This window comes from Hylobates moloch, unplaced genomic scaffold, assembly GCF_009828535.3.
Source record: "Hylobates moloch isolate HMO894 unplaced genomic scaffold, HMol_V3 SCAFFOLD_15, whole genome shotgun sequence".
Classification (NCBI taxonomy): domain Eukaryota; kingdom Metazoa; phylum Chordata; class Mammalia; order Primates; family Hylobatidae; genus Hylobates; species Hylobates moloch.
In genome coordinates this window covers 30,657,510-30,676,683 of record NW_026652290.1, presented here as the reverse complement: position 1 = coordinate 30,676,683, position 19,174 = coordinate 30,657,510, and the positions used below count along the sequence as shown (strand labels likewise).

The window sequence follows — 19,174 nt, the reverse complement described above, 5'->3', positions numbered from 1 at the left end:
ATTTTTTGTATTTTTAGTAGAGATGGGGTTTCACCGTGTTAGCCAGGATGGTCTCGATCTCCTGACCTCGTGATCCGCCCGCCTCGGCTTCCCAAAGTGCTGGGATTACAGGCGTGAGCCACCGAGCCCGGCAAAATTAAAAATTTTGAGTCTGCAAATGAGGGAACCCAATCCTGTGCCTTCGTGACCCACAGTCCCTGATGCTCCTGGTCCCTCTCCTTGCTCCTCCTCCATGTCCCAGGAAGCAGAAAGTGGAACTCAGTCAGAATCAGAAAGGCTAATGCGGTCATGGTCATTTCAGAGTGTGGTCACTGGGTGGAGACCAGTCTCTGGGGAGGTGTTCCCTTAAGAAACCTGTGCTCTTGGCACATTTACTCCAGAGCCCTGTGTTAGGAGGCTCACCTAAAGGTGCAAGGTCCCAAGAGCTGGTCTTTAGAAGGAAGGAAGAAGCTGGGCTCAGTCTGAGCCTAAAGCACTCGCTCCAATCCAGCTCTCATCAGAGCTCCTAGGTCAGCTCCCACACATTCCTGCAGGTATAGTCACATGGTACTGAATCACATGCACTTTGCTCTTTTGGAACTTTCCAGTTATGGAGGAAGGGGGATGGTCAGGCTGGGAGGTTGTGTTGGATGCAGGCACATTCCTAGGTTCCTGGCCATAATACCTGCCCTGATCCCACCGAGGAGCCCCCATCTCCATCCCACGAGATGGTGCCCCAGATGCAAGCTGTGGTACGACCAAACCCAGCCCTCCCAGGGCCAGCAATGACTCAGTGTGATGAAAAATCCCATAAAGCTACCAACTCAGTGAATGACTGGCCTTTCTCTTTTAACACTTTCTTCCCACAAAGTCAGGGCATGATGATAAACAAACTGATGATTCTTGAAATTAAACAATAATTTCAATGATAAGCTGTCATGGATCTTACTTGGTGTTCAGTGTTTCATTTTATTTTGCTATTTTGGTCGACTGAAGCCAAAATTAATAGTCAAGTTTCTCATCCTCAGCATTACTGCCATTTGGGGCTAGATAATTCTTGGTTGCAGGGGAGTGGTCTGTGCTCTGTAGCATGTTTAGCAGCATCACTGGCCTCCACCCACTCCGTACCAGTGGCACTACCCCTCTCAGTGTGACAACCAAAAATGTCTCTAAACATTGCCAAACATCCAAACATTGCAAAATTGCCCCGGTTGAGAACCACTGCTTTAGAAGGTTGACCCAGTTTCTTGCTAATTTGATGATTAGGTTTAAGTAATTCTGGTACTTAAAATTCCTCAGGCAGGACCCCTGTTAAAACACCCTCACTTTATCTGTGTGCACACCCTCCCGTTTAGGAGTGAGATCATGGTTGGGCAGAGGGCCACTTCTGAGGCGCAGGCATTTTGCCAACTGGCTCCTGTCAAGTGCTGTGTGTGATTGTCAGGTTGTGTTAAGTGAGCTGTTCCTGACTGGTTTAGCATCAGGCTTTGTGGGTGTCATATGGTCAGTGTTCCTAGTAAGTTGGGAGTTGATTTACCACAAGCTTCAAGTCTCTGTAAGTCACTTGGGGCCCTAAATTCAACACATGGACTGTCCTTTCCCTGTGTGTTGGGACTGTCCTTTCCCTGCAGAGCTGTGTCTCCAGGGACCCGTAGACCCCTGAGTCACTCAATTACAAATATTCAACAGAAGCCAACTGACCTTGGTGAGTGTGTGCCAGGGACAGAGAAGCCACGTGGTGCAGACACGAGTTCCAGGCATGGAGAAAATCCTCCTTCTTGGTCTTTACCTGTCCAATCAACAGAAGAAAAATCACCATTGAGGATATTGTGAGAGCGTCTTAGTAGCAAGACAGACATCAAACATACAAATTTTCAGTACAACATTAAGCATGGACACAGTGCAGAATCTTCTGTAGGCTGGCCTCTGTGACCTGCAAAAACTGCTTGTTAGATGAATAAATATCATACATGTAGAGAAGCCCTGTTTCCATGCTTATATTAATTTATACGAATGGAGGTCACAGACGTTAGAGAAACATGTGAAAGGGAGAACGCAGGCACAGATCAAGTGAGGCTGTTCTGATTGGGTCACCTTACTGCCTGAAGAATTCAAAATACCAGAACAAACTACTTGAATTTAATCCTCAACATAACTGGCCCACCTTCCCTCCTTCCTTCCCTTGCAGTCAGGAGCTTCCATTTGTTTCCAAAGTGTTTCTCAAACATGTTATGTCTCAAGAATTGGCTCTGGGTAGCTGCCATGTTTGATATATGTGAGGAATTAACATAAACCTGGAGATAGGATCCAGGGTGATGGGGATGTTGTTTATGCATCTGACAAATAGCCTATCTGCATCTACTCTGTGTGAGATGGTCTTTCAATCACTCTAACAAAGGGAGTCTTTTTTCTTTGCTTTGTGTTTTAGTTGGAGGGAAGTGAGGACATATTAATATAACTAGAGTAAAATAAGAATGAAGAAGGCACAGAGAACAGAAAGATACTGAATCACAAAACTAGTAATTACCGTCATTTAGGAGGAGCTGAAGGTCTCAGATTCTTATCTGACCAGAGAGGAGAGTTAAACGTGGCCCGTAAAACTTTTCTTTGTTCCTTCTTGACTTTCTTTGTTTCGAAAACCACATGGGCTTAATATTTAAACTTTTAGAATTTTTTTTTTGTGCTCAAGGAAATAACTCAAATAGAAAGTTACACTCAATGTATCTGCTTCTCATTTGTATTAAACTCACACCCTGATGTGCCCTCTCAGTTAAATAGTTACCTGCTTCCCTGTAGCTCTGCGGTTTCTGCAGGGCCTGGAGATCGACATGTAAAATCCCTCCTGTAACACAGTGCTTTGTGCCCCAGTGGAAAAAGAGCGCTGCTGAAAGCCTCTACCCATGTATAATTTAGCAACATCACCTAGGGCCGCAGGCACAGTTTGGAGGACAATGTCATGGGTGCCTCGGGATCCACACCTAACTGGGGCATCTGATGACAATTGAGGGAAAGGATGATGTCTGCTTTGCTCCCTGAAATGATACCTCTCTGGGCTGGAAGTTCTGGAAGGAGATGCTGAAGCTCTACCCATCCCGCTGCAAAGGAAAACACCAGGAAATCCTGGTTAATATGGTTTAACCTCCTAATTATGTACCGACTATCCCCCACCATTGCATGGGAGGCAGAGAAGAATAAAACACTGTGCACATGTGTCCGGATAGAATCAAGGGCACTTTTTAATTGTTTGATTTTTTTTTTAACTCAACGTGTAGAGTAAGTTTCTCACTGGCCTGATCAAAAGAAAACCAGGGACAGACAACTAACTGGCTGTGCAATGCAGACCCCTGCTTGAAGAAGGGACTTCAGGTGGGAAACTCTGCAGAAAGCCCTGTGCAAAGCTGGCTATGACTGCACCCCTCAAAGAGTATGAGGAAAAAGGAAAAAAAAACAAACCAAGTTCAAGTGAAGAGGAAAGGCCCCTTGAAGGCCTGCCAGCCAGCTCCTAAGTGCTCTTCCTTATATGTCAATATCTTGGTGCTGCTGCAGGACACTGGAGCAGGCTCAGTGTAACCTCACCCCTGCTGGCAAGAGGCTCCCTGGCCCCACCTCCAGACCCACCCCAGGCAGGAAGAAGAGCATCCAGGTACTGGGGCATGCTTATGGAAAGGCAGCATTCCTAGAACAGGAAAGCAACTGACTGAAAAGCCTCTATCCCCTTGAATTAGAGTTTATTGGTAGGAAATAAGAGGCTGAAGCCAACTGGGGGCTTCACAGTGATCCTCACACCCAGATGGGCTGACCCAGAAGTAGTGTAGGCTCTACACACCATTCTGCTGTCAAGTGGTCAAAATGAACACACCAGAAGGTCAAATTCAGGCTCGGCCTCCAAGTGCAGAGACAGCATTAACTTCGAGAGTATTGCTGGCAACCATTATAACCCTCTAATTGCCTATGCAATGGCACAAGATTTTAAAATATATGTATTGCACAAACAATATTGTGAAACAACAGAAATCAACTCTCTCATCTTAAAAAAACCTTAATACGAGGTTCCAGGAGGGGATTTAAAAAATGATATGGCTGTTCTTTGCTTCAGGCAATAAACCTGCTACTGAAAACCTGTGTGTAAATACAGCCTTATGCCAACTAAGTCCTTCTTAAAAATGCACCAGAAAACAGGCTCTGTTTGAAGCACTTAATTGTATTTGCTCATTAAGTCTTCAGAAGCCCTGGAAGTAGATTTTATTAAGATCTTCATTTTGCAGGTAGGAAATTGCAACACAGAAATGTTCAGTAACTTGGACAAAGTTGCAGAGCTGAGTTGGAACAGGGCGCCCAGGCCTCTGAGCCCACGTCCCTAGCCACGGGCTACACTGCCTCCCAATGGACTGAGAGTGAGTTAGTTCCCTGGTAAAACCTGCCCCTCCCAAGCATGCTGTTTATAAAGATGCATGATCACATATGGTCACATTTAATATCAACAACATCCCGTACTTAAATCTTTGAATGAAAAGATATGCCTATTTCCTGATAAAGCATCACACAGCTAAGACAAAGAGCTAAATGCATAAAGAAGTACCTTCCTCATATCCATTTGCCTTTCTTTTCTTGAAAAGCCTCAAATAGATTTGGGCAGCAATATAACCAATTAAAAAATACTTTCCTGCAGAGGATCTACAAAAAATGTCAGCTAACATCATACTTAAAAGTAAAAGGCTGAGTGCTTTCCCCTAAGTTCAAGAAGAAGATGAGGATGTCTGTTATCAGTACTTCTTTTCAACACCAAAATGGAGATTCTAGCCAGGGCAATAAGCCAAGAAAAGGAAATTAAAGGCAGAGATTAAAAAGGAATAAGTAGGCCAGGCACAGTGCCTTAAACCTGTAAACTCAGCACTTCGGGAGGCTGAGGAGCTCAGAGGGCTGAGGTGGGAGGATTGCTTGAGCCTGGGTATACTGAGCCATGATCATGCCATTGCACTTTAGCCTGGGTGACACAGTGAGACCCTGTCTCAAAAAAACTCCAAAACAAACAAAAAGGAGTAAGTAAAACTGACTCCACTCAAAAAGACATGATTGTCTATGTAGAAAAATCTTAAGAAATACTTATTTATTTATTTATTTATTTATTTATTTATTTTTGAGACAGGGTCTCACTCCTGTCACCCAGGCTTGACTGCAGTGGCACGATCATGGCTCACTGCAGCCTTGACCTCCTGGGTTCAAGCAATCCTCCCAACCTCAGCCTCCCAGGTAGCTGGGACTACAGGTGCACAACACCATGCATGCCTAACTCTTCTGAATTTTCAGTAGAGATAGGGTCTTGCTGTGTTGCTGGATCTGGTCTCAAACTCCTGGGCTCAAGTGATCTGCCAGCATTGGCCTCCCAAAGTTGCTGGGATTACAGGTGTGAGCCACTGTGCCCAGCCTAAGAAATATATAATAAAGCTGTTAGAGAAATAGGAGCACAGGAGAACCAAGGTGACATCATTTTAAAATCAACTCCATCTTAAAACTAGCAAGGCACATTCCTTGCCAGTCACGAACCACGGTCATAAGATGTTTACAGTTGAGAAAACAGCTTAAATGTACCTGAAAGAACACAATCTACAACGATGGAAAGTCCAGATGTCCCAATAACCATAACAATATATGATTTTAAGATAATTATATTTACGCTTTGATGTACTTATTCAATAAAAAAAACAAGGGGCCAAGTGCGGTGGCTCACGCCTGTAATCCCAGCACTTTGGGAGGCTGAGGCGGGCAGATCACGAGGTCAGAAGTTCGAGACTAGCCTGGCCAATATGGTGAAACCCTGTCTCTACCAAAAATACAAAAATTAGCTGGGTGTGGTGGGACACCTGTAGTCCCAACTACCCGGGAGGCTGAGGCAGAAGAATCGCTTGAACCCAGGAGGTGGAGGTTGCAGTGAGCCGAGATCATGGCACTGCACTTCAGCCTGGGTGACAGAGTGAAACTCTGTCTCAAAAAAAAAAAAAAAAGAATAATTTTCTTTAAATCAACAGAATAGTAAATTTTGCCAAGCTGTCAGCCCTCCCACACATAGACAGAACTTAGCTTAGCCTTTACGAAGATAAGACCCCTATATAAGAAGGGTTTAAAAGATGGCCCAGGCGTGGTGGCTCACGCCTATAATCTCAGCACTTTAGAGGCTGAAGTGGGTGGATCACTTGAGCCCAGAAGTTCGAGACCAGCCTGGGCAACATGGTGAAACCCCGTCTCTACAAAAAATACAAAAATTAGCTGGGCGTGACGGTGGGTGCCTGTAGTCTCAGCTACTTGGGAGGCTGAAGTGGAAGTATCACCTGAGCCTGAGCGGGTCAAGGTGCAGTGAGCCATGATCGTATCACTGCACTCCAGCCTGGGCAACAGAGGGAGACCTTATCTCAAAAAAACAAAAACAAAAACCCAACAACAACAACAAAACACAAAGACTGCACATTCCTCCTCTTGCCTTCTGCGGATGCCCTACTCTGTAACTGAGTAGTTTTCAATAAATGATCTCTTCTCACTGCACTGTGACTTGCCTTGAATTCCTTCCTGCACATGATCCAAGAACCCCCTCTTGGGATTTGAATCAAGACTCATCTTCTGGCAACAAAGCTACTGGAACTACTGAGTTAAAGAAAGGCACAAAGTACAAGATTGATATACAAAAATCAACTGTATTTCTATATTCTAGCAATGAACTGGAACTCAAAATAAAAATGCCACTTACAATAGCATCAAAAATGTGAAATCTTTAAGGATACATTTTATAAAATATATTTTATATTCATATTATAAAATATATTTTATATTTCTATTATAAAATATATTTTATATTTTATAAAATGTAAGATCTATACATGAAAACTAAAAAAACTTCGCAGAACGAAATTTTAAAAGACCACTTAAAAAAAGGAGAACTATATATCGTGTTCATAGGTCAGATAACTCAATATTGCTGAGATATCACTTCTCCCCATATTGATCTATAGATGCAACACAATGCCAATCAAAACGAATGCCAGCAGACCTTATTTTGTGTGTGTAAGGTAGAACCATACAAGCTAATTAGAAAATTTGTAAGAGAATACAGAGGACCTAGAAGAGTCAAAACCATTTTGAGAAAAGAAGTGTTGGAGGATTCACACTGCCTCATTTTAAGGCTTACTATAAAGCTATAGTAAACGCAACAGTATGGTATTGGGGTAAGAATAGAAACATGAGTGAATAGAACAAAGTAGAGAGTTCAGAAATAGAGCCACATATGTATGGTCTACTGATTTTCTACAAAGGTACCAAGGTAATTGAATGAGGCGAAAACAATCTTTTCAACAAATGGCACTAAAACAATTGAACATCCACATGAAAAAACAAAGAAATAAATGAACCTTATCCTTTACTTCATACCATATACAAAAGCTAGCCCAAAGTGAATCATAGACCTAAATGTAAACACTAGATCTACAAAGTTTCTAGATGAAAACATAACAGAAAGTCTTAGTGACCTTGGTTTAGATTTTGTGAGATAAGACACAAATTTTGAATTTTTTCAAAATTTAAATACACTGTTAAGAAAATGAAAAGGCAGGTAATGGATTAGGCAAAAATCTATGCAATCTCGTATAACAAAGGATTTCTGTGCAGAATTTATAAAGACATCTACAGCACAGTAGTAGGAAAACAAAACCCAGTTTAACAGATGGGCAAAAAATCTGAACAAACACTTCACCAAAGAAGATAAAAGGAGTGGCAAATAAACACATGAAGAAGATCTGAGAAATGCAGATTAAGACCACAATAAGAAGGTACTACACACCCACTAAAATGGCTAAAATGAGTAAGACTTGCACAACCGAGTATTGGTGAGGATGTGGAGCAACTAAAATCATTGCTGATGGGAGTGTAAAATGTTACAGCCACTTTAGAAACAGCTGGGCAATTTCTGATAAAGTTAAACCTCTACCTATAGAAGACCCCAGCCATTCCACCTCTCGGTATTTACACAAGGTAAATAAAAACATATGTCCACATAAAGTCACATATAAAATTGTTCACAGAAGCTTTATTCATAATAGCCAACACGGGAATCAGTGCATATATCTACCACCTGGTTAATGGGTAAACAAATTGTATACATCTACACAAACGAATACCACTTCACAATAAAGAGGAACAAACCTATGCTGTCCATTTCTATTAAATTATAGAAAAGGCAAATTTGCAATGAAAGACAGACAAGTAGTTTCCAGGAGTTGGGGATGGGGGAAGGGATTGACTGCAAAGTTGCACAAAGGAAATTTGTGGGTGACAGAAATGTCCTATATCCAGATACTAGTGGTGGTTATATGACATATGCATTTGTCAAAGCTGGTTAATTGTACATTTAAAATTGGTTAATTTTAATTCATGTAAATTATATGTAATATGTATTATTATACATTTATATATTACAGAATTTTTATATATAAAAATTGATTTTTTTTTTTTTTTTAAAAAGCTCACCTCCTCATACTCCCTAGCTGCTAGGGTTAGACATGTAACCTCCCTTGCCAATGAGAACAGGCAGTTGTCTACTGGGCAGCTCCTCTGTAAAAGCTACTATTTTCCTGATAACAAGATACCACCTTTTTCTCTTTGTCCTTTCTGCACCTACCTGCTTGGAACTCAGCCACCATGTGACCTTGAGAACAGTTTTAAAGGCTGCACTATGGCGGTATATAGGTTCCCTAGCGCTGCTGTAACTCCTTACCACAATCCTAGTGGTTAAAAACAGAAATGTATTCTCTCGCAGTTCTGGAGGCTAGAAGTCTGAAATCAAGGTGTCAGCAGTTCCATGCCACCTCTGAAGGCTCCTTCTTTCCTCTTCTGGCTTCTGGTGGTTGCCAGCGGTCTCCGACATTCCTTGGCTTGCAGCTGCTTCACCCCCATCGCTGCCTCCACCAGCATAAGGCCTTCTTCCCTGAGTCTCTGCTCTTCTTCTTATAAGGACAGCAGCCACATTGGGTTAAAGCCCACCCCTACTCCAGTGTGACCTCGTCTTATTGATTCCATCTGCAAAGACCCTGTTTCCAACAGGGTCACATTCACAGGTACTGCGGGTTAGGACTTGAACATATCTTTTTCAAGGACAGAATTCAGTCTACAACCTGGGGACAGAGAGGACGGACAGTAAGAGTCCCGGCCCTACTTCTTCATGGAGCCGCAGCCTGAGTCCTGGGCTGCCTACCTCTGTCTTCTAATTAGGGGAGAACAGCAAGCCCCTATTTAGTTAAACCACTGCAGTCAAGCACTTTAGCTGATACACTCTGCCTCCCCTAATTGTTAAAGGTGATCACAGTCCCTCCTTGACCTGTTCAACAAGAGGCCAGGATGCCCAGCACTAGCAAAACACTGGGCCTGAGGTGGCAGTTCACTGAGTGAGTGAGTGCTCGGATTGTCCTTGCACGTTCTCTTGGCCCAGCCACCCACCTTCCACCATCGCAGCCTAGGAGTGTCCCTCTTCCATCTGGGTGTCCTTGGTCTTCTCCCAACCACAGCATTTTAAGTCCCCTGTGGTAGCTTCCCCAGCTGTGACAGCTTCAATTTCCCTGTCTGGCCCATGCCTTCCTCCAGCCCTGTGTTCTGTGCCCACTCTGCCCTCCAGCCACGCTGAGGGGCTCAGTGTCTCTCTTGGCAGTTATCCTCCATCCTGCTCCATACCCAGGACCACCTAAGGCTCAGCATCATGCTCTGCATCTCACTATTTCCCATGGGGCCCCTTCTCCCACATGTCCCCACACCCATCCGGACCCACAGATGGCCCCTCCCTCATGCCAGCCTTCCAGCCCAATACCGCTTCCACGGGCTACAGATGTCTCCCCGTAATCAAAAAATCCCATTTTTTGACTAAAACAGGATGAGCAGAAACCTGAGGGAGTGCACAATCCTCTGCAGAATGCATCAGGCCTTTTCAGTGCCATCATTTCTGCTTCTGCCTTCTGAGTTCTTCAGGCTCCTGTCCAGGGCAGCGTTTAAAACATTCCTCCCCTTGTACCTAGCCCCAGATCCATTTGTATGTCCTTAGCATGACTTGACTGTGCTTACTCCTAAATCTCCCCGCTCCCCTCTCATCTCCCTGTGCACAGAGGTGGCATCATCAGGAAAGAGTCCAGTCCTGATCAATAACTGCACTCCCGCCTGGCAGATAGAGGGACGTCTCGGAGCCTGGACGTCAGCTTTTGCAACACACATCAGGTGCTGCCCCTCTTACGTGACGCCCATCAGATATGGAGTTCAACAACAGATATGGAGTATGCAGCTACATTAAGATATTTTTATAGACAAGTAGAGGCCAACACTATGATTGCTTCCCCACTTTCTGCTCTTGGGGGTGAGCCCTGAACTGCCTAGCCAGTAACCACCTTGCAGAGTCACAGGAAATGTCGCAAGCCAGATCCTCCCAGGCCACAGAGTCTTTTGTCTTCCTCCTTCTCCTTCCTTTTCTTCTCTTTCCTTTCTGTAGTAAGTGTCGCCTGTGGCCTGGGCTTCCAGTGTGGTCACCTCCAGCACAGTGGTACCTGCCCTCGCCTCCCTCTGCTGCAGGCCCCTAGGAGCCCTCCCTGCCTCCTGGTTGGCCCTGGCTGGGAGGTCTGGGGGCCCCTGGGGGTCCTGTCCACACCTCTCTGTGACTGCACTGGCTGATGTGGGCAGAACACAAGGCTGCCTTCCTCAGGGTCCCCAGAAGCACCTCCAGATGCCATTGCTTGCCTTGGGGTTATCCTGACAGAGGTAAGCCCGCCCCTGCCTGCGCCAGGGCCAGGAAGGGACCATCCCTCATCTGCTCAGCCCCATCTCTACCTTCCTGTCTCTCTTCCTGTTTGACTTTCTTTCTTGTGTGTGCCTTTGTGTGTGTGTGTGTGCGTGTGTGTGTGTGTGTGTGTGTGAAGGGGTCTTTATATATTTGTCTGCCTTCCTGTATTTTTCTTTTTCTTTTTTTTGAGATGGAGTTTCGCTCTTGTCGCCTAGGCTGGAGTGCAGTGGAACCATCTCGGCTCACCACAACCTCTGCCTCCTTGTTTCAAGTGATTCTCCAGCCTTGGCCTCCCAAGTAGCTGGGATTACAGGCGCTCACCACCATGCCTGGCTAATTTTTGTATGTTTTTAGTAGAGACATGGCCAGTGTTGGTCAGGCTGGTCTTGAACTCCTGACCTCAGGTGATCCACTTGCCTTGGCCTCCCAAAGTGCTGGGATTACAGGCATGAGCCACCACATCTGGCCTTCCTGTATTTTTCTTTCTGTATTACGTCTTTACAATTTTTTCTATTCTGTATTTTTTCATCTCTCTCTCTCTCTGGTCTAGATGAGTTCTTTCTGTCTTTTTTTCTGGGCTTACATAAGCACTTTTTTACTCTTCTGTATTTTTAATTTTTCTGTGCTTTTCTGCCTTTCTGTATTGGTCCTTCCAAGTTTTTTCTTTTTTCTTTCTTACATTCCCCAGAAACAGATCTCGTTTTTATTTTTATTCCTGTATTTCTATCTCTTTTTCCTTGTGTTGTTCTTTCTATCTTGTTCCTGGGTTAATTCAAGTGTCTCAACTTCCACTCTTCTCCCATGTATTTGCACTCCAAATGATTCCTCCCTTTCATCTTTAGATATTTTCTCTATTAAACTTGGTTTCCTCTGATTGGCTTTGGGAAGACGGTCCTCCCATCTCCACCTGCAGCCTCTCTTCCTGAGCTCTGAGATGCCCTCTTTCTGTACTGAGGGGCAGGTGTGGCTGGTCCTCAAGGAGAGTCTCCCAGACAGCAAGGGGGCTGGGCCCAGCAGCCAGCAGCTCACTGGTGGCTTCTGAGATGAGAATGTGGGATTCTTGGCACCTTTGCCCTAAACTTTGAACCTGAGCTAGAATTCCAAGACAGCAGGGTAAACAAATCTCCCTCAACATCCTGCTACATATGAGAAAAAGGAAATATGGGAGAAAGGATACAGAGGGCACCCTGATGTCCACAGTTTCCAGCTTGTTTCCTATGGAGAAAGAGAAGTGCCCAGACAGGACTGTATCCTGGATTCGGGGGCCAGCTGTAGGGTTCTTGTCTGGTTCTGAGACCCAGTGAAATGCTGAGCCTGGGTCAGAGTTGAAGTACAAGGTGCTTTCCTCCACTGGCCCACTCCTCTACCCTTTGCCCCTGCCACCCTTGCCTGTCCCAGCCTCCTCTGCACCAGAATCTCCCCTTGCTCAGAATGTGGCAGGTGGCAGTTCTGCAGGGTGGAGCAGGTGAAACAGTCCCTGTCTAGGGAGGCGTGCCCCTGAGGTGCAAGGCTGGAATTCACAACACATTTTCCTAGAAAAACACGATGCCAAAATGATCGATGGCATTGATAATGCTATGAATGTGTCCAGCAACCAGGACATACCGAGCACATTCCATGTTCCAAGCACTGCACTGAAGTGCTGTCATTCTGCTTTTACAGAGGAGTCTCAGAAGAGTTCAATATCTGTCTCTAGGTCACACACTGGAACCCAGATAAATATGGCTCCAAAGAATATGATCTGTCTGGCCCTCCTGGTCCCCAGGCCCCAACACAGCTGGTTCAGCACAGCTGCATGAGAGCCCACATCATTGTTCACCAAGGGGGCTCCTACCAGACTGTCTTGTTCACAGCAGCAAAAATATCATCTTTCTCAATGGTGCTTGGTGCAGGGGAGGGTCTCAGTAAATGTACATTCAAAGATACACACACATGCACATACACATGTGCACACACACACGGCTTCCCGCTATCCTGAACCATATCCAGAGCACACGCCACTCTCTTGCTTCAGATATTTGTACATGCAACTCTCTCCACCAGAATACCCTCCACCACCTAACTCCTCCTGGTTTCAAGAATGTAAGACACCTCATCAGGAAGCCCCCCACCAGCTCTCCATCCCCAGAGTAATTCAGGCATCCTCCTGTGAGCTCCCACCAAGCTGGCATGTCCACCACAGAAACTTTTGCCATGCTGCCATGTGAGCGCTGCTCTGACCAGGGCAGGACTGCGACCACCCCAGCACCCAGCACAGCACGGGGAGCGTGGTCAGGCAATGACCACATGAAGGAAGCCTCACCCACAGATGGGTGGTGAGAGTAGAGATGGATGCACCAGGTGGAAGCAGAAAAGAAAGTGGATTCAGCCAGGTGCGGTGGCTCATGCCTGTAATCCCAACACTTTGGAAGGCCGAGGCGGGTGGATCACTTGAGGTTAAGAGTTCGTGACCAGCCTGGCCAACAGGGTGAAACCCTATCTCTACTAAAAATATAAAATTAGCTGGGTGTGGTGGCATGTGCCTGTAATCCCAGTTACTCGGGAGGCTGAGGCAGGAGAATCGCTTGAACCGGGGAGGTAGTGGTTGGAGTGATCCAAGATTGTGCCACTGCACTCCAGCCTGGGTGATAGAGGGAAACTCTGTCTCAAAAAAAAAAATAGAAAAAGAAAGTGAATTCAGAGTGGATTCAGAGGGCAGAGAAATAGAGCAAATTCAGCAGAGAGGGTCAGCCACTCACTGCACGGCAGTCGCGGGTCCTGCCAGGATCTCTGCAGCCTCTTCTTTCACCCACACTGTCTTCCAAGCTCTGGTCTGGAGTCCGGCAACATAAACAGACCCCAAAGACAAAGTCTATGCCTAGTGAAGACTCGACCATTTTTGTCACACACTAGAGTTCCAGGAGTGGGAAACTGTATGTGTTTGATCTGACCTGTTTCTGAAACTTTTCCCTGTTGAGGCTTAACTGAAACTGTCAGAACATGAAATCAATAGGGCCTTGGCAAAGGGCTCCTATAATTGAATATATTACTTTCCAATTTCTCCTCCTTCTTCCCTTTTGTGTCAAATGAAGAGTCCGGTTTTCATTACCGAGCCTTTTGGAATAGAAAATGATTGCTGGATGATCCATTCTCTTTGGTCATTTAGCACGCATTTGAACTCTACTCTCCTGAAATTGATCTTGATAATTTCCAACAACAGATGTGTAAATAAATGTTTGATACTTTCTCCCATTTTTAACAGTTTCCTTATTTTGAAAGTTCCTCCTTAACTGTCCTGGTGGATGGAGGAATAGAAAGGGGAAAATCACGAGGCCTTAAATAGATTTTACAGGCACCAAAGCATGCATTTGGAGTACGGTCAGCTAGAAAGATCTTGTTTCAATAATATGATCTTCATGTTCAGCTGAAGACTATGTTATGGAACCTGACTGCCCTTAGTGACTGTTTAAAGCTGACATAAGGCAGAAAAATGTACATTTAATATGGGAAAGAAATTAGGCCTCAAGATCTTTGTTTCCTGAATCTCTGCAGCAGCTCAGCTGGTGCTGGGCCCATGAGGCAGCTGCAGGAGGCATTCTTGGGGCTGCGAGCGGGAGGTGATGGGTACAGTATGCAGAAAACTCATCCCATGAGGGGTTTGGGGCAAATCCAGTGAAGAAGGGACTGGCAAGGGAAGCGCTAACCGCACTACAATTTGGGGTTCCTTGGGGCTCTGTGTCTCCAACTCCACTATGGCATCCTCTCTTCCCAGCTTTAATTCCTCCCTCAGCTCGCTCCCCATCACAACTTCCCAAGTACCACCAACACCCCCCCAGCCTCTCTGCTACCACCCAAGCTCAGGCTGCATCCTCACTCTTCTGGGCCCTTGGTTACTACGGCCTTTGAATGGTCACTCTCTCAGCACTGACCTCAGAAGGCTCTCTCTAGAACTCCCATGTGATCAGGCCACGACCTCTACAGGGAAGGGAGAAATGGAAGGTCCACAGCCTCACACAGGGCGCACAAGACTGTGGGCCCATCCGCCACCCAATCGCCCTGTTCGTCAGCCTCTCTAGCCTGTGACCCAATAGGATACTGATGGGCTTGACGCCCAGGCTGAACTTGCCAGTCGCTCACTGACATCCCTATGCCTTGCCTCAAAGGTCAGTCCCACTCTCTGCCTGGGGATGATAGGACAGGGCACGCTCTGCCATTTGTTATTCCAGACTCAGTTCCAGTCTCACGGCTATCCCAGCCCCTATGCACCAAGCCCACCCCACGGTACGTGCCTCCTCCCTCCCCACTGCTCCCTCCTCCAACCCCTCTCCCTGCACTTCCCCTGCCACCCTTCCCTCCCAGACAGAGTTCCTTGGGGACAGGAATTGTGTCTTAGTCATCCTCACACCCCAGAACTGGTAAGCAGCATTTTTTTTAAAGGACCTAGTCAGCAAAAATAAAAATGTTTACAGGTCATTTTGTTCCTTAATTTTTTATTTGGCTATATATTTGAAGTTTCAACTAAGCATTTTTATGTATTTTACTGTAACTAAGGGACTTATATTTTTGGCTAAGCCTTTAAGAATACTAAAACCACTCACTTTTCAGAACTTCAAGAAAACTTATGAATGTCTTTGCAAGCGGCAGGGAGAGAGGTTTGAGATACCTGCCAGTAAGGAGTGAAACAATATCAGGGATTAAACAACAATAACAACTACAACAACACTAACCAAACCAGAACCACACTACCTAACTGCCCAAGGGGCTGGCAAGCAGGGAAGCAGGGGCAGGAATCTGAACAGGTCACCAGGAGCTGCCACATGGAATTCTAGGTCAGTAAGTGGCCATGGGTCTCCACCGCCAAGCCACTAAGCTGGCAAGCAGGCAGGCTGGACTTAGCACTGCCCCCAGAGAAGGTGAAGGCGTTGATAGGGATGGATCTGACTCCCCTCTCTCCCTTCTCTGCTGTGTCCTAATCATGCATGTCACCTGCATGCTTGGTTCTAAATGCCTCTTCCCCAATAAAGGCCACTGCTCCCTACTCGGCCTCTAGTGGCAGGAATGTCCCCACCCTACTGTGCTGCTGGAGGCGGGAAGCCGGCTGCCACTGCTGAGCTTGCACAGAAATGGTGAGGGTGTGTGTTCTGACAACTTTGTGGGGTCCCTTTTCTCAGTTCTGCGGTAAGATTGCTGGTTATGTGGCAAGACAATGGGCTCTGAAAAGCTCCTCGCTATGGCAGGAACTCGACAAATGTCTGTGATCCCAGCTCACCACGAGGGCCTGCCCTCTGGCCTTGTGCAGACAGGGCAAAATAGAAGTTCGAGAAACTAGTACGGTGTTCAGTCACTTACGCCAAGTCAAACTCACTAGCAATTGGTGTAGGGTAAGCTAGAAAATGTCACTTCAATTGTATGCTCTTCAGTCATGAGACCAGAGCTTGTCACATGTCCCCACTGATTTGCCTGTTTCTGAAACTGAGCTCTGTCTCGTCCCCTTATCTTGCTGGCTGATTTGCCCAACTTCCATGACTGGCCCTCCTCACCACCTTGCTGGGGCCCTGCTTCCAGGGGTCCATCCTCCCCAGTGAATAGAATGTCCAGACTCTCTAGGGCCCATCTGCCCGTGTTCAGGGCCAGCCCTCCACCGCTCGCCTCTTGCCAGGCTTCTGTGACCCTGGCCACTGGCACAGACCACCCCCACCATCTGTCAGTCACCCTGCTACCTGGATTCCATGCTGCTGGCTGGCCTGGGCACCCACTGCCATTTTTCAATGTGACACTGAAAAGTGCCTAGCACAGGGCCTGGCCCAGGATGGACACGTGATGAGTGTGAGCTGTTGTCATTAGCCATTGCTTCTTCCCCCAGTAGGTGTATCAAGATTCAGCAGCTGAAGCCTGTTCTGGATTTCTAAATTTCCATTTTCACATGAAAAGACAAAGTACCTGTAATGCAAACAATCTGTCTGACTGCCGTGAGGATCTGTTTAAGTTATAATTGTAAATGTTTTCACTGAAGTAGAAAACACATAGTCAGATGTGTAGCACACGTTAAGTCTTAAGTTTAAAGCTCCAGGATTCCTTACATGCACATATGCCCATGGAATCACCCAGATCAAGATACAGGACATTTCCTATACCCTCTCTGAACTCCCCCACCAGGCAGTACCACCGTCTCCCCTCAGACTGTGATCACCAGATCACCATCATCTGGTTTGGGGTCAGGCACAGTGGCTCACACCTGTAATCCCAGCACTTTGGGAGGCCAAGGAGGGAGGATTACTCGAGGTCAGGAGTTTGAGACCAGCCTGGGCAATATAGTGAGACCCTAACTCAAAAAATAAAATTAAAAAAATTAGCCAGGCATGGTGGCACATGCCCATAGTCCTAACTACTCAGGAGGCTGACGCAGGAGGATTGCTTGAGCCCAGGAAGTTGAGGTTGAAGTGATCTATGATTGTACCACTGCACTCCAGCCTGGGCAACAGAGTAAGATCCCGTCTCTAAAACAAAAGAAAACAAAAACAAAACTAATTTCACCCCTCCTTGAATGGCACATAAATGGAATTATACAGTATTAACTATTCTGTGTCAGGCTTCTTTCACTAAACATAATGTCTAAAATTCACATATGTTGTTGCATGTGGCAGTAGTTTATTCATTTTTATTGCCAAGCAGTATTCCAATGTATGACATATATCACAGTTTATTTAACTAGTCTCATGTTGAACATTTGGCTTCTTGTTTCTGGTTTTTGGATATTATTAATAAAGCTGTTATGAGCATTCCTGTAGAAGTCTTTTTGTGAGAATATATTTTAATTTCTCTTGGCCAAATAGCTAGGAAAGGAATTGCTGGGTCATAGTATAGGTGTACTTTTAACCTTATAAGAAACTGCCACTCTGTCTTCCAGAGTGGTGATTACCATTTTAGATTTCAGATAGCCATTATGAGAGCTTTGGTTGCTTTGTAGCATTGCCAGGATGGAGTGTTGTCAATCATTTTAGTTTAATCATTTTAGTGGGTGTGTCATGGTGTTTCATTACGGTTTTAATTTCCATTTCTGGGATGACTAATAAAAATTAGGCAAAGTTGCATGTGCTCATTAACCAATCTTTTATATTCTTTTATGAAGTATCTTTTAAAGCTTTTTGTGCAATTCTTCCTGTGTTATATCTATACATTATTGCATTGTAAGTATTCTTTATATATTCTGGATAGAAGTGTTTTGCCAGTTACAGGTATTGCAAATAATTTCTCCAAGGCTATGGTTTGTCTTTGTATGTTCTTAATGATATCCTTTAGAGAAGAAAAATGTTTACTTTTGGAAAAGATTCAACTTATCAAGATTTAATTTACCAATTAGTACTTTTTGTATCTTTTTGAGAAATCTCAGTTTATGCCAACTTCCCAAAGATATTCTCCTATGTTTTCTTTTGAGAAGTTTATAGTTTTTCCCTTTTACATTGAAGTCTATGATCAATCTCAAATTAACCTTTGTGTATTATGCAGAAAATAAGGTCACAGTTAATTTATTTTCCCTCAGATATCTAGATGTTTCCTGCACTATTAAAAAATTCTTTTCATCATTGAATTTCCTTCATACCTTTGTCAAAAAATCAAGTGAACATATATGTGTGGGTCAATTTCTGGACTCTGTAGTGTTCCATTGATCTCTCTGTTTATTCTGATGCCAGTGTCATGTCTGTATTATTGAAGCATTAGCACAAGCTTTGAAATCAGGTAGTACAATCCCTCTACATTTCTTCAATGTTTTTTGAAGTTGTTTGGGCTATTTTAGGCCATTCACATTTCCATGTGATTGTCAAATCAGCTTATGAGTTTCTACAAACATTCCTGCCAAGATTTTGCTTGAAATGGTGCTGAATCTATAGGCTAATTTGAGGAGGATGAACATTATGGCAATGGGGAGTCTTCGCATACACCAACACAGCATACTTCTCCAGTTACTTAGGCTTGCTTCAATTACTTCTTGGGTGTTTGGTAGTCTTTAGTGTACAGATCTTGCATGTTTTGGTTTTACTATTAAATGTGTTCCTAAGAAACTCATGTTTTTAGAAGACATTGTAAATTAAATTTTATTTTCCAATTGTTTGATAACATATAAAACAAAATTTGTTTTAGATATTGAGTTTGTATCCTGTAGCCCTGTTTTGAGCTATTAGTTTGGTAAATTCTTCTATTTCTTTTTTCCTGTCTTGTTGCACTGGCTAGGCCCTCCAGTACAATGTTAAATAGAAGTAGTAAACTGGACATTCTTGCCTTGTTCCATCTTTAGGAGAAAAGTGTGTAATATTTCACTATTAGGTATGAGGTTAGCTATAGGTTCTTTTGTAGATATACTCTCCAAAAATTGAGGAAATTCCTTTCTATTTCTGCTTTGCTGAGACTTCATCATCAGCT

General features: G+C 44.7%; 1 protein-coding gene across 2 annotated transcripts in view; it reads right to left on the bottom strand.

Moving 5' to 3' along the window:
• The window catches only part of ACOXL (acyl-CoA oxidase like), a 362,177-nt gene that overhangs the window by 86,755 nt on the left and 256,248 nt on the right, over positions 1-19,174 (bottom strand). For both annotated transcript variants that reach the window (XM_058428613.1, XM_032177651.2), the window contains one exon: positions 1,681-1,768. In XM_058428613.1, coding sequence (XP_058284596.1) covers positions 1,681-1,768 — 88 coding nt within the window. The remainder of the gene's footprint in view (positions 1-1,680; positions 1,769-19,174) is intronic.